General features: G+C 40.4%; 1 protein-coding gene across 1 annotated transcript in view; it reads left to right on the top strand.

The window, feature by feature from the left end:
* The first annotated feature begins 1,708 nt into the window (after window positions 1–1,708).
* The window catches only part of LOC138283405 (lanosterol synthase-like), a 204,966-nt gene continuing 193,245 nt past the window's right edge, over window positions 1,709–13,429 (top strand). The window contains exon 1 of the mRNA XM_069221371.1: window positions 1,709–1,846. Coding sequence (XP_069077472.1) covers window positions 1,724–1,846 — 123 coding nt within the window. The 5' untranslated portion in view covers window positions 1,709–1,723. The remainder of the gene's footprint in view (window positions 1,847–13,429) is intronic.

Below are 13,429 nucleotides of genomic sequence, written 5' to 3'. Positions count from 1 at the left end.
TTTTATACTGGATTGGGTGTGTGGGAGTGGTCTGTGTATGTGTATCAGGTGTGTGTATTTGGAATTGTCCAATGTGGTTGTGTTTTGTACATGTGTGTGTATTTTGAGCGTGGCGGTGTGTACCACCAACGGAATACCGCGGTTGAAAGACCGTTGCGTGGATTCGTGGGTCGTGATAGTGTGGGCGTATTCCTGTTGGCGTGACAGTGGAGGTATTGTTATCGCCAGTTTATCACTGACCTTTGGTGTGGCGGACTTGTGTGGGTGTCTGGATTATGGCGGATTCCGAGCTGTGGGTCGTAATAGCTGTAGCGGAATTCCGCCGCTGCAGCGGTGTGTTGGCGGTCTTCTGCACAGAGGTAAGCGGGATTTACCGCCAATGTTGTAATGAGGGCCTAAGGCTGAATTGTGTGGTGAATGTAGAGATTATGAATGGGTTTTGTGTGTTCGCAGGGTCTTGAGGTGCTTGGTGAGAAGTAACAATAGGAGAGGTGAGGACAGCATTAGGAATAAGGTGAGAAGTACCAGAGAGAGGGGTAACAACCGCAGAAATGGCAATACCTTTTAGGTGCATTGAGAGTAGTGACAGCATGAGGGGTAATGAGTTAGTATTTGTATTGGTCTCTACCGCTGCGAGCACCCCCTAGTGTCCCAGGAGTTACAGCCTGACAGTTCCCTAGGGAAGTAGCCGTTATAGAAAACCTTTGTTGAGAATTCACTAAACTTGGAGGATTGTAGATTTATCAAAGTAAGTAGTGATGAGCGAAAATGGCTACGATATGGAGCCTATCCTCATCACCTAATATCGAGTGATCAAAAGTACTAGCTTTGAGCTATCGACGGTCATGATGCACATTACCTATCAGGTCTCTTTTGTCCTTCCTTTGTCCAGAAACAGTTTTTCGTCCTTTTAAAGACTTGTAGGCTTGTACCGTAGCATGTTTGAGTCACAAGTTAGTTCATGTTTATACTTCTGAATTAAGTCAAACTTTTTTTGTTGAATAGTTTGTTGGAATTATAAAAACGTATTTTATACCCTATCAGGTTCTGTATGAAAATATCCTAGAAACGTTTTAGAATTTGTTTGATCCCAATACTTCGATCTGAGTCTCAGAGTACTATCAAAGTTACCAGCTTGGCATTTGAGCACAAACTCACACACATTTATCTGATCACAAACAACGAGACAAAAGCACTTTGATTGTAATGTTTATGTTTCAACAGTTTACCTCATTGATAATTGTTGTAAGGTTTACGCCAATGATGTTCTCCTTGATGTAAGTACCATGTGATCTTGATCCTGGTGAAGGTTCTGCCAAAAAAGAGCCCAACGTGGATAATGAGCTTTTTGGCTTAAATGACCTTGTTGAGCTTTTTGTGCCTCAGTGCATGCTTGGGCATTCTTGGATGCTGTGCCGAGGGCCTGCCTGCTGTACTTAATACTCAAGGCATCCCCGGCTCCCTGTAGGCAGTTGGTGGTGGTGTGTTATGCGAGTGCCCCCCTTGCTGTCGCCTGTGTAAACTAATTCACAGCGTGTTTTTTCTGTGTGCAGCACTCCTTTGCTGTGCACGGGAGCAGGACACCCCGACTGTGTCGGTCGCTGCCGGCTCAGGACACATTATCTCTGCAGCGCTGTGCATCTCCAATAATAACAACCCCTCTCCTCTGACGTCACACAGGTGTTTACGTGGACGAGGGGAACCCTACAAAACAGACCCTGCGATGGACCTGACCCGCTGGCGCCTGAGGAATGAGGAGGGTCGCCAGACGTGGAGTTATGTGAGTGAGGGGGCCCCAGAAAGAGCGCAGACTGTCCTGGAGGCACACTGCTTGGGACTGGACACGGTATGTGACTGAAGCAGCTACAGAAGCATGCGCGGGGGGTGGGGTGGGGGGGAGGAGGACATGTAGGTGAGGCCAGAACAGAGAGATAGAGAGGGTAAAACAGCGGGAGACCCTGAAAGATCGAGGGAGAGAGGCAATGATTCCGATTTTGGAAGAACAGGCCGAAGACCGTTGGTACAGGCCGAGCCGGATTTAGCGTTGGTGGTGCTTTGTTTGCCACCACCCACCCCCACACAAACATTTATTTTGTTTGTTGAGTTCATACAGGTAAACACTGTGCTGATGTCAACGCTGATGTCATGTTTATTATGTGCGCTCAGATGCATGCGTCTCTGGGTTCTAATCTGGGCATCCTGCCTTGCCCACATTGTATGACCCCCGGGCACATGGATCTATTGCGTGCCTTGCTTCTGTCATCGACCGAAACTAGTGTTGTTCCGTCAATAGTCTCTGCTGCCCTGGGATTTAAGCAGGATGAAGGATCTCTGTCATTATCACCGAAGATCCGGTGTTTAAATTCCTGGTTCTGTCTTGTGACTTTTGTTGTTTGTTTGTTGTTTACAACAGGCGTCCAACACCTCGAATCCACCTGACAGTGACAAAATATACACACAAATATTCCACTGCAAGTTTTTTTGTCACCCCCGTTCCAGCTTCTACAGCAACATGAACACTAAAGCCACAGCCACCAGAAATGTATGCAATCTATGCATTTCAGACCGTAGGCAACACATTTAAAAAGCAAATGAGCACTGCCAAACGCTATTAGCTTTGCAATGGTTTTTGTCGTCATTGCAAAGCATTTCTGATGCTATGCAGCATGGCTAAAGTTAACAAATAAAATAATCCAAAAGCCTTTGATGTAGCTCTCTGCATAATTTTGGAGGTGTGTTAACCTCCCAAGTTGGATCAGTAAATAAAAAGAAAATACAACTCACAAAAGCATTTTTTTAGGGTCGAGCCTGCGTTGCATGCGTATCGCTTGCAAGACGCTATAGGAGTTAGAAAAGGGCTCACAGCCCCGTCCACGTCACGTCAGTGTCTTTCATTAGTTCCTGGGCTTGCCTGTTAAATCTGCTTGCTTTCATTAGTGGAAGGCACGCATACGTCATGCCTTTTCTAGTGGTTAGACCTGCTCGAGCTCAGCGACCAAGTACTGAAAACATGCGTGGCTCACTGTTTCCCGTCAGGTTTGTGGACTACTTTTTCTCTATTTTCGCAGCGCAATCTCGCTTGGCAGAAGTCGAGCGCTTTGTATAATATCGGCCCTGTTACATAGTTAATTGCACTTTTGCCGGTTACATACATAATTGCACTTTTGCCAATAGGTTTCATTACGAGTGAACTGTAGCAGCGCGATCGGGCTGTTTTTTTCTTTCAACGTGGCAAGAAAAATCCGGTTGGGATTTTACAACTGGTAATAGCTGTAACTCTGACAAATGCGAGACCCTAGTGCATTACAAATCCTTGTTTAATGTGTGGGCAGGAGAGAGTGGAAGCAACGTGGGGTAGAGTGGGGAAACGGCACAGCAACATGAAGGAGGGATTACAAAAATAACATGGAGAGGGTTGGGGGAGATGCAAAACTAACACAGGAGGATGGGAGCGAAAGCAACACGGGTACACATGTGGGTGGGAGCTGTGGAAAGGAGCACAGGCAGAAACAGTCAGCAACAGAGAGCAATGCTGCATGAAGGAGTAGAAACGTATATATTAGGGAGATGGCTCAAAACACACACACACTCTAATGGAGCTCTTTACACAAAAGAAAAAAGTAGGACTTGAAAAGCAAGCAGCAGAAGCCACAGTGCCAGCCAGTCAAATAAATAATAAAGAAGCAATGCTCCATGGGAGGAACAAACACAAGATTGGCAATGCTAGGACACAAATAAGAAGTAGGCAGATAATATTGTCAAGATAAGACACCCAGTGGTAAGCAGTGGGTGGGCTCCATGCTCCACCACATTCTTGATTAGCCACTCTATACCTCCCAACAGATAGCACATGCGCTGTCTAGTAGGCTTGACATAAAAATGGATTTTACCTCACCATGCCCCTTTGCTTGATAGCCATCTCCATGCATTACTTCAGTATCACCAGCCAACAGTACACCTTTCTCTCCTGATAGCCTCTCACATGCCCCAATTCCTTCCCCCTCCAATATCCAATTGCTAGACACATGCAGTGCTCCTATATCCCTCAGGCCCCCTCAGATTCTCCACCATTGCAGTGCTCTTATCTGCCGGCAGATAATTGCTCCAATCTCTGGGTCCTCGGGGTACCGTTTTGGGTCATTGTTGGTGCCCAAGCCCTGGTCCATTCGGTCCTCCAGGGCACAGCAGCAATAGTGCTGGCTGCACTCCCCTTCGAAAGGCATCCTTGGGCATGTCGTAGTTCTCAGCCTGTTCCACAATGCCATCTGAGACCACATGAACGTTGTTTTCTGTCTTTCATCTGGACAGCAACTGATGTTGTGGACAAAATTAAAGATGTACAGTATTTCATTCAGAGTGCAAATGGCAACCCCGGTGTGGTGGCACGTTCACACAGCCCTTACGCCAGCTCTGGGCATTAAGAACTAGGGAAGATGAAGACAAGAAGGAAGAGAGAGAAAGGACAGTTGGGGAAGATATAAGGATGTGGAGAGGGCCGCGTTGAGAAATGGGTAGGCATAAATTAAACACCAGAGTGGGATTTCGGGGGGAATAAAGATTAAGGGGAACAGAGTAGTGAGGGATGGCTGGAGTGAGACTTTGGAGGACCAGTTAATAGTTTAAGGAACTGGAGGACAAAACTGCAGCAGTTCAACAGGGAAAGTTTTAGAAAGGAATTTAGGAATAGGAGAAGAGGGCAAGACCAGTGGTGGGGATATCGGTGTTATAGGGGGGATTACTTCAAAGGAGCGTATGGAGGTAGATCATTTCTTCTTTCCTGCAGATGGTGTATGAAAGAGAAAAACAACCTATACATTTGCCAGAGTAAATGTGGTTTGCTTTATTAGTTGAAGACAGAAAAATCAATTATCCTTTATCAATCCTAGTAAGTGATGTAATTTTGTCAATTTAGTGCCATGTTCTCAATGCATCAGCATCTTGTGATATGTGCTCCCTTAGTTGTTTCATAATAGCCAGGTGTATGAATAGGTTGACATTTTTTCCATGGTGGCAGGCGATTCCAGTTGACATCCTGGCATAGAGATGAACACGTTATACAGAGGGGGCAGGCAGGCATTTTCCATCCTGCACCCAAAACCAAATGTTTTTGAATTCGAAAGTTGCAAGCTAGGGCTGCTTTGCATGGGAATGTAACATCTCTCACAGTATTGTGACAGGAATTTTAGATTCTTTTAAAGACACGTGAGATTATGAGGAACCTCTGATTTCTCTAGCTGCAAAGTTAAAACACAGTACAACACATATTAAGAGAAAGAAACATGGTGTCTTGAACAGCCAAACAGTGCAAGTTAACATTCTATGCCTTCTGAAGCCCATTACGTTGTAAAGGTCCTCATGATATCCGTCTGCCATATAAATAGCCCTGACTGAGAGACCATTTCCCCTTCTTTGACTGCCACCACATACCATAAACATCCTACAGACTTCAGTTAACAAAGAAAAACAAACAATGAATGTCTAATCATTGCTGAACAACTTCTGGTTCCAAAAACATGCACCCAGGAGCCCAATTTCAGCAGGCTCCCAAGAAGCCTCCAAAAGGGTTTTATTGAGCTTTAGTAAAGAAACACACTAAGGTGATTTAAGAGAGTATTTTTTTTTAGTAGAACGTAAACCTCCTGTCACAATAGTGAGGGAGATTTTACATTGTATTAAAGGCCCAGGGGTTTGATTATGACATGGTTAAAGCATCTCTACAATTCAGCGAGAAACTAATACGTTTTAAATGTTGACTCCTGAGGTGAGTCTGCCACATTCATAATGTCTTCCAGATGTCCAGAGAACACAAAAGCTTTACCTACCCACCTAAAAGAATGGGTTCCAAACATAGCCATCCCAGCCCCCACCCACATGATCCATTCCACCAATCTAACCAAAGTAGATGAGGTAACAGGAAGCTGAAGAAAAGGTTTTATAACAGATATCAACAATTGTGAAGGTGGAGGAGAACGAAAATGTCAGTCTGGATCTCATAAGGGTTTAAACATTTGTGGGAGAGGAACCTTGTACCACCATATTAATGATACCCCAAAAAGTCAAAACACCCAAATTTTACCTCTGCAGTTCCGCTCCGGGGTTGATCTTGTGCGAAAGGCACACTTCCCAACATCAAACCCCAATGTTAGTTTATAAGAGCAGCAAAATGAGTGACTGGAGACACTCAATACCAAGTTCCTGATTAGGGAAAAGTTAAAAGTTTTATTTCATAAATCTCAAAATCAAATAGTACAGATTAAATGCTAAATGCCATGAAGGCTCAAAATGCCAAAGACATAGTCATAAATTAGAAATATTCTAAATCCCGAATAAACTGCAAAATCATAATGAATTGGGCAGCATTACTTACAAGAAAGGATAGTCCTCTCTGGCTCAACCCCAAAATGAAGGGTTCATATATACAATTCTTGCATAACAAATCAGAAGAAAATCCAGTTTCATTGTGGCATGATTAAAAGTAACCAGTATTTGACAAATCAGAGTTCACAGTGTCACAGTTAGGTTTGTAACATAAACCTACTTCTAAGAAAAACATTGAACATATTCTGTGTTATTCATATCCATTTATGTCCAGAATAATATGCAACATTCTCAACAATAGACTACATGCTTGGACTTTATGCTAAAAAGTTACATTAGGAATGCAAAGATCATTCACAATTCATTGGACACTAAAAATATTTACATTTTCATATGACACCATCTTGTCTTCACTGGAGAGCCTGTGGGGAGAGAAGATGTACAGGGGAACAGCATGGGAACAGGTGCAAGGTGACATTGGAGCATCAGAACAGGGTCCATGTTAACTAAAATTGATTTTTTTCGCAAGCTAATAAACACACTTCTATAAATAATGTGAAACCTATTTCAGCTATAATCATGTTAGTTCATTATTTGCACACTGTACCCATTGTAAAAGTCATTACATTATTCATCAACCTTAATTATCCAATAAAATATTTAACACTATAACAGTTCCTCCCTCTGATAATGCTAATAATCATTGAAACACATTCATAAAACTTTATTAATCAGGAACAGTAAACATCACTTTCAGTTGCTTTCTGGAATTCTCCTCTGCTGTCTTCATCTGGTTTTAGACTCAATACTTAATACTTCCCATCTTCGTTCCCATGGATCTGTTTCTCTTCTTCGGTCTATTTTTACCTCTTTCTTTCAGTTATGAATCACACATTCAGAAAATGTTCAGCAAAAGAAATAAGACAATTGCACAAATTATTATAATTATAACAGGTTTTATTATTATTTTTAAAGTACTTTCTCCCAAATTATCCAGCCTTTCTCCAACTTTATTAAAACCTCTCCCTAGCTCACTAATCTAGAAACCTACAGTTTCCCACAGACCAGGTTCTTAAAGAAAGTTAATAATAAACAATATAGTAGTAATATTAGTGATGTAAGCTCTTAACTTTTTTTACCTTACAAACTCAACCTTCCCTTGCCAGGAGAATATATATTGCTAGTCTATTCTGCAACACTATAGCCTTAATAGCAATCATTTCACATGTACCTGTATGAAAGCTCCAGCTGTATCTACTGTCAACTATCAACTAAAGTAGAAAGACACCTACTTTTTACATCAATCATTGCCACACCTACAAAAGAAACGATAGCACTGGATATATCTAAAACTACTCTCCCCAAACTCCTACTTACTCTATTCAGGTTTTCTGTTTCATTAATATGATAAACTCTAGGAAACACTAAAGCTAAATAACAAGATCCAATCCAATTATTCAGCAAATTGAAATAAACAGTTCTCCCACAGATGCAATAAATTCCCTGTAAGATTGGTTTATCTCCCAACAAATAGTTCCCACTCACTTCATAACTTCTTTCACACTCGCTCTTCTCTACATATTCAACCTTACCAATTTTCACTGCTCTCCCGCGTAATAAACCCAACTCGCCTTTTTGTTTCAGCTCCATTCTCAACCTAGAATGTATACTTGACAATCTAAATTCTTCCACTTCCTTCTCTTGTTCATCTACAACCTTTCCTTTTTCCCAGTTCCTTACAATCTTAACTCCTCTCTCATTGTTTTCTCAAATAACCTCATTTTCCTCCTTGATCAAAATACATAACATACTCCTGATTAGTAATTTTAGTCTCATGCTTAATTCGTGTAATTCCCAAACACTTTCCATATTCCACATAACGTTATCCATTCATATAAGAAGATTCTTCAAAGAAATATTAAACTCAGTCAAGTAAGGGGAAAAACATTGTTATTAAATATAGCAACATAAGCAATGCAAGACAATGAATATGAAAGAAGCTGTATCCAAGTATAACTCTCACTAGCTGAGGTTGGAAGAAAAGTACAAATGTAGCACTAAACAATTTTCATTATAGTAATTAATCTTTCAAACATATATGTTATCATGAAAACCCTTATTAAATTCTTCTTTTGTTTTAATATATCATGCTTCAAACTATTATTAACAGTGGTTAATTCCTTGTCAGTACCATATCCCACTGGAGCTGGTAAGCACACCAACACATCAATTAAAACAAATAAAGTTCTTAGTAATATGATTAACCCCACAATTTTACAGCATCTGCAGTATCCTACCTTCCAATTAGGACCAGAGAATCTATTGTGAAACAAACTCAAAAATCAGAAGCAACAACAATTGTCTTTGAAATAATAATACATTTCCTTTCTTGTTATATCTTTAAAACAATAATCAAAGACTACTCAAAAATCCTCTTTTCTTCAAAAGTTAAAAAAATATATATTTCAAACATTCATCTCAGTGACTGAGTCTTTACAGTCTTGTATCTTGATCAGCAGCAGCCTTTTATTTCATCCCTTATTTTAAGTCTCTTTTAGTCTTTCAAAGTGGCTCTTTTTAGGTTTCCACTTCTCTATCAGACTGTTTCAAACTTGGACTGGTAATGGTTCACTGAACTATAATCCTTTCCTCTGAGGTGAAGCATACATTCTACTTGCTACTACCCTTCTCTTTTATCTCTTTGCTACTAGTGATTCACTCCCACTAGTTTCAAATTCTGTCTGTCAGGTTTTTATTCTTCATAGTGTTTTCTTTTGCAAGTTCTTTTTGTTGGAATGATTTCTTCAACTTTCATTAATTCACCCACATTCCTTGTCAGCGTCTCTTTTTTTTCCAAAGAACTTGTACTTAGGCTTAAACTTTAGCTCTGAACCATTTTGCCTGCATGGTTCAGTGTGAACTTCTTTCTTCCTCTGGGAGTTCTTTCAAACCTAATTTTCAACTGCACTTTCTCATTGATTGGATCAGGGAGTACTTCTTCTTGACTTTTGCACAGTAACAGCTTTGACTTTTGCACAGTAACAGCACTTCACTCTGGTCCTTGCTTTGAAACTGGACTTTAGAAGTTTCAGGTTCTTCCTCAGAGCTTTCACTAACCAGAAATTTTAGAACTTCACTTATTTTGTTTTCTTCACTAGTTTCAAAATCTTAACCCCACCCCCAATCTGGATCCACACTGCAAACTCTAACTTGACTTTGAGCTTGAGTCTGAACTTGACTCTGTGGACTTCTACCACTTCTTCATTTTCTACTGCTTACACTCTCTTTGTATGAGCAGCATTTATCCGCTGTGGGACTTCTACACACTTCACTGCAGTGTTAGCTGTCAGAATCACCTCCCCTTCTCCTGTAAGCAGGTCCTTCTGACATGCTTCAGGCCCGCTATCCAGTCCTAGGTTGAAATTGTGACAAGAAATGTCCTTTGTTGCCTGTCTTGCCACACGGCTGATGGGAGATAGATTAAAGACCTTTACAGTAATATAGAACAATGTAGTCAATAACTAAAAAAACTTGTGCAACCAAAGGAACATTTGCAAGTCTGATTGCTCTTCCCATGATGATTTCATGGGGCGACAGACTAGTATTCTGTCAGGAGCACTTCCCATGGTCCTTAAAACTAGAGGAAGTGCACCTGGCCATTTCAGCCAGTGGAAGCACAGACTATGGCCAATTTATTCTTCAGAGTGCCAATCACTCTCTTGAGAATGCCAGAAGATTCTGAATGATAACTACAATGAAATCACTGCTTTATCTGAAATGCTGTGCAGATTATATGCAAAACTTTATTTTTAAAATGAGCACCCCGATCTGTTTGAATGGAAGCAGGGAAGCCAAACGTAGGAGTCAACTTCCTAAACAACAGTTTGACAACTGTTAGACTACCTGATCTCTGGGTGGGATATGACGAAACCCATTTTGAAAACATGCAGACACTCATTAAGATGTACTTTAAGCCATTACAATTCAGTATCTCTGTAAAGCCTGCCTGAAGTCTTGCAAATTGGCGCTGTGATTTGCTAATTTGGTTCATCACTGTCAAAGTCCTCCTACCATGACTATTTAATTGCAATTTTGTGCACCTGCTACTAACATCTTCACCAGCATTTCTGAACTGTGTTTTCCACTACTTTTTAAATATTCACACCAGACTCTCTCTGCGTGCAACTTACTATGCAGGTACACATTGGATACAACATTGAATCAAGAAGAATATATTTACTTTCAGCATTGATAATTTTTCTTGTAACCTCATTTTTTCCATTTCCTTTTCTCATCATCTCGAATTTCTTCTTGTAGATTTCTCATTTCACTCAAAGAAGTTTAGATTGAACTACTTGAAGAAGCAGTTCACATTTCTACATTTTGTATTATACATATTCTTGATTCATCATTCTCATCCTCCTGCACAACAGTTTAATCTCGTAATGCATAGTAGTTAACCATTTGATCAGCATAATTGTTCCCGAGTATGACTAAATTCTTTCCAGCCTTAAGGACAACATACTTGACCACAACAATTCCCTTTGGTGTTTGTAATGATTTTAACAAATCCAGCATGTAAGCATTATTTTTAGAAGGAGCTCCGGAAGATCTCAGAACGCCCCTTTGGTACCAGAGGTGACCAAAGTCATGCACAACTCTAAAACCATACTAACTGTGAATGTAAATTGTTACATTCAAATCTTATGACAGGTAGCATTCTATTGTCAGTGCAACCAGGGCTGACACTTGTGTTTAAGTTACATTCTGCAGAGAAGATGCACCCAAGGTCTCAGAAATGGAACACACAGCATAAGCAGCCCTCAGTGCTCCTGTACACAATCATGTTCAGTATTCTTTACAGTATCATCAGTTTCCCTGTCTGCACAATTTGTTTGAAATAGGAAGCAGTGTAGCTGGGTTAAAAAAACTACATCTCTTAATAAAAATGTTCTGTGCTGGAAGAATACCTTTCTCATAACACGTCATACTACTATTAGTTATATGCTGAGACCTTATTCGGGTCAAAAGAATCACTACTGAATTTGGGAATATACAATTAAAGTATGATCCATCACAATTCCTTCACTTTATTGAAAGGCACAGCAAACAGTTGCAACCAATGTCAAACAACCTGAAGACTTACAGCAACTGGATCCAATATGGCAGACAAGTAAGACACTGGGTGCATCAACCTGCCATGCTTCTAGGTAAGAATTGAAAGAGCACATCCATTCTTTTAAGGACAAAGAAAGAAGATTAGACACTTGCCAGGCATCTCAAATGCTGGTGCATGGCAAAGACTCTCCCTCAGGTTTCTAAATGCATCAAAGTATTCTTTGTCAAATTGCACTGGTTCTTCTATAGTATTGCATGTTAACATTGCTAAAGGTTTTTCAATCAAGTAAAAGTTTGGAATCCACTGATGACAGTAGCCAACTATTTTAAGAAACATCCAAAGCTCCTTCTGCTTAGTTGGTGGGCTCATCTTCAGAATTGCAGAAACGTGTTCTTTTGAGACTTCTCCTCAGACCCCTTTCAGTATGGTGACCAACATAAATTACTTCCTTTTTACAACTTTGCATTTTATTTGGGGAAAACTTATGCCCATTCTCAGCTAGATAAATTAGTAGGGCAGTTATATCAAGCTTACAATTCTCTTTTGTCTTGGATGCACGCAGTAGGTCGTCTGTGTACTGCACTAATACTGAATTGCAAGATGACCTTAAACTTTCTAGATCTTTCTTCGGAATTTGACTAAAAATTAAAGGACTTTTACCATGCCCTTGTGGGATCCTATACCACACGAGAACTTTATTTAAAAATTGGAACACAAAAAAGAACTGGCAGTCCTCTTTAAAGGGAATCAAGAAGAGCGCCTGGCATGAGTGGACCAATGTGTACCATTCTGCATCTGATGTAATTTAGGACATAATCACTGCACTGCTGGTTTCGGCAACACCAGACACCATGGAGCAACAATTTTATTAATCCTACACAAGCCCTGAACAATGCCCCATTTGCCATTCAGGTTTTTAATTCCCATCTCAGGAGAGTTACAAGGACTACCAACTACCTCACTCAGGATTCCCTGCTCAATCAGTTTCTCAATCACTGGCTTCATCCCATCTTCTGCTTCTTTAGTAAGCTTGTGCTGTTTTATTCTAGGAAATACTGCATCTTGCTTCACTTGTATTTTAATTGGCTTTGCTCTTTTAATCAATCCAGTCTCTTTTCCAGAAGAATCCCATACCTCATCTTTGACTATCAGCCTGAATACAAGTTCAGGCATTATTTATCGATAAATAACAATACCACTGGGTGCGTTACTTATCGGTGCGATAAGTAACACATATTATGAGTTTATGGGGAATAACATGAAGATTTTGATGTTTAACACACCAAAATAGCTATGATAGGGCAAATACTGTATGTTTTACCCTGTTAAGTGTCGGCAGGTTTGACCTACTGAAATTTAACAAATGTTGGGTTATGTAACATATGATTTGTTAAATAAAACCAAACTCATAATTCCGTCCCATGCCTAAACAACGGTTTACCACAGGATGAAATGAATTGCCCAACTTGTAAACCGGGCCCAGTATATCTTAAATTCATAGGCGGGTCTTCTTTTAGTAAAGTCAGTGTGAGAAAATGGATCATTGGTTGTGGGGGGGGGGTGAGCCCTTCTCAATCAACAACCATAATCTCTTTCTTGGTGAGACACAAGCTCTGCTTAAAGCACTGGTAGACTGGCGCAAAGCAGTCAGGCCTAACTTAGAGGCAATATTTAAAGTATTTATGTCATAAATTAGAAATATTCTAAGTCCCGAATGAACAGCAGAATCATAAGAAAATCAGGCAGCATCCCTAAAACAGGAAAGCAAAGTCACCTCTGGCTCACCCCCAAAACACTTCTTATACACAGTTCATTTATAACAAATAAGAAGGACACCTAGTTTCATTGTGCCATGATCAAAAGTAACCAATACTTGACAAATACAAGTGCACAGCATCACAGGTTTATAACATTAACCCACTTTTAAGGAAAACATTGAGCATATTCTGCTCAACAAAAGACTACAAACCAGCAATTTATGCTAAGAAGTTA

Source organism: Pleurodeles waltl, chromosome 3_1 (assembly GCF_031143425.1).
Source record: "Pleurodeles waltl isolate 20211129_DDA chromosome 3_1, aPleWal1.hap1.20221129, whole genome shotgun sequence".
NCBI lineage: Eukaryota > Metazoa > Chordata > Amphibia > Caudata > Salamandridae > Pleurodeles > Pleurodeles waltl.
Note: the sequence above shows the minus strand (reverse complement) of the source record. Positions and strands in the feature narration are given on the sequence as shown.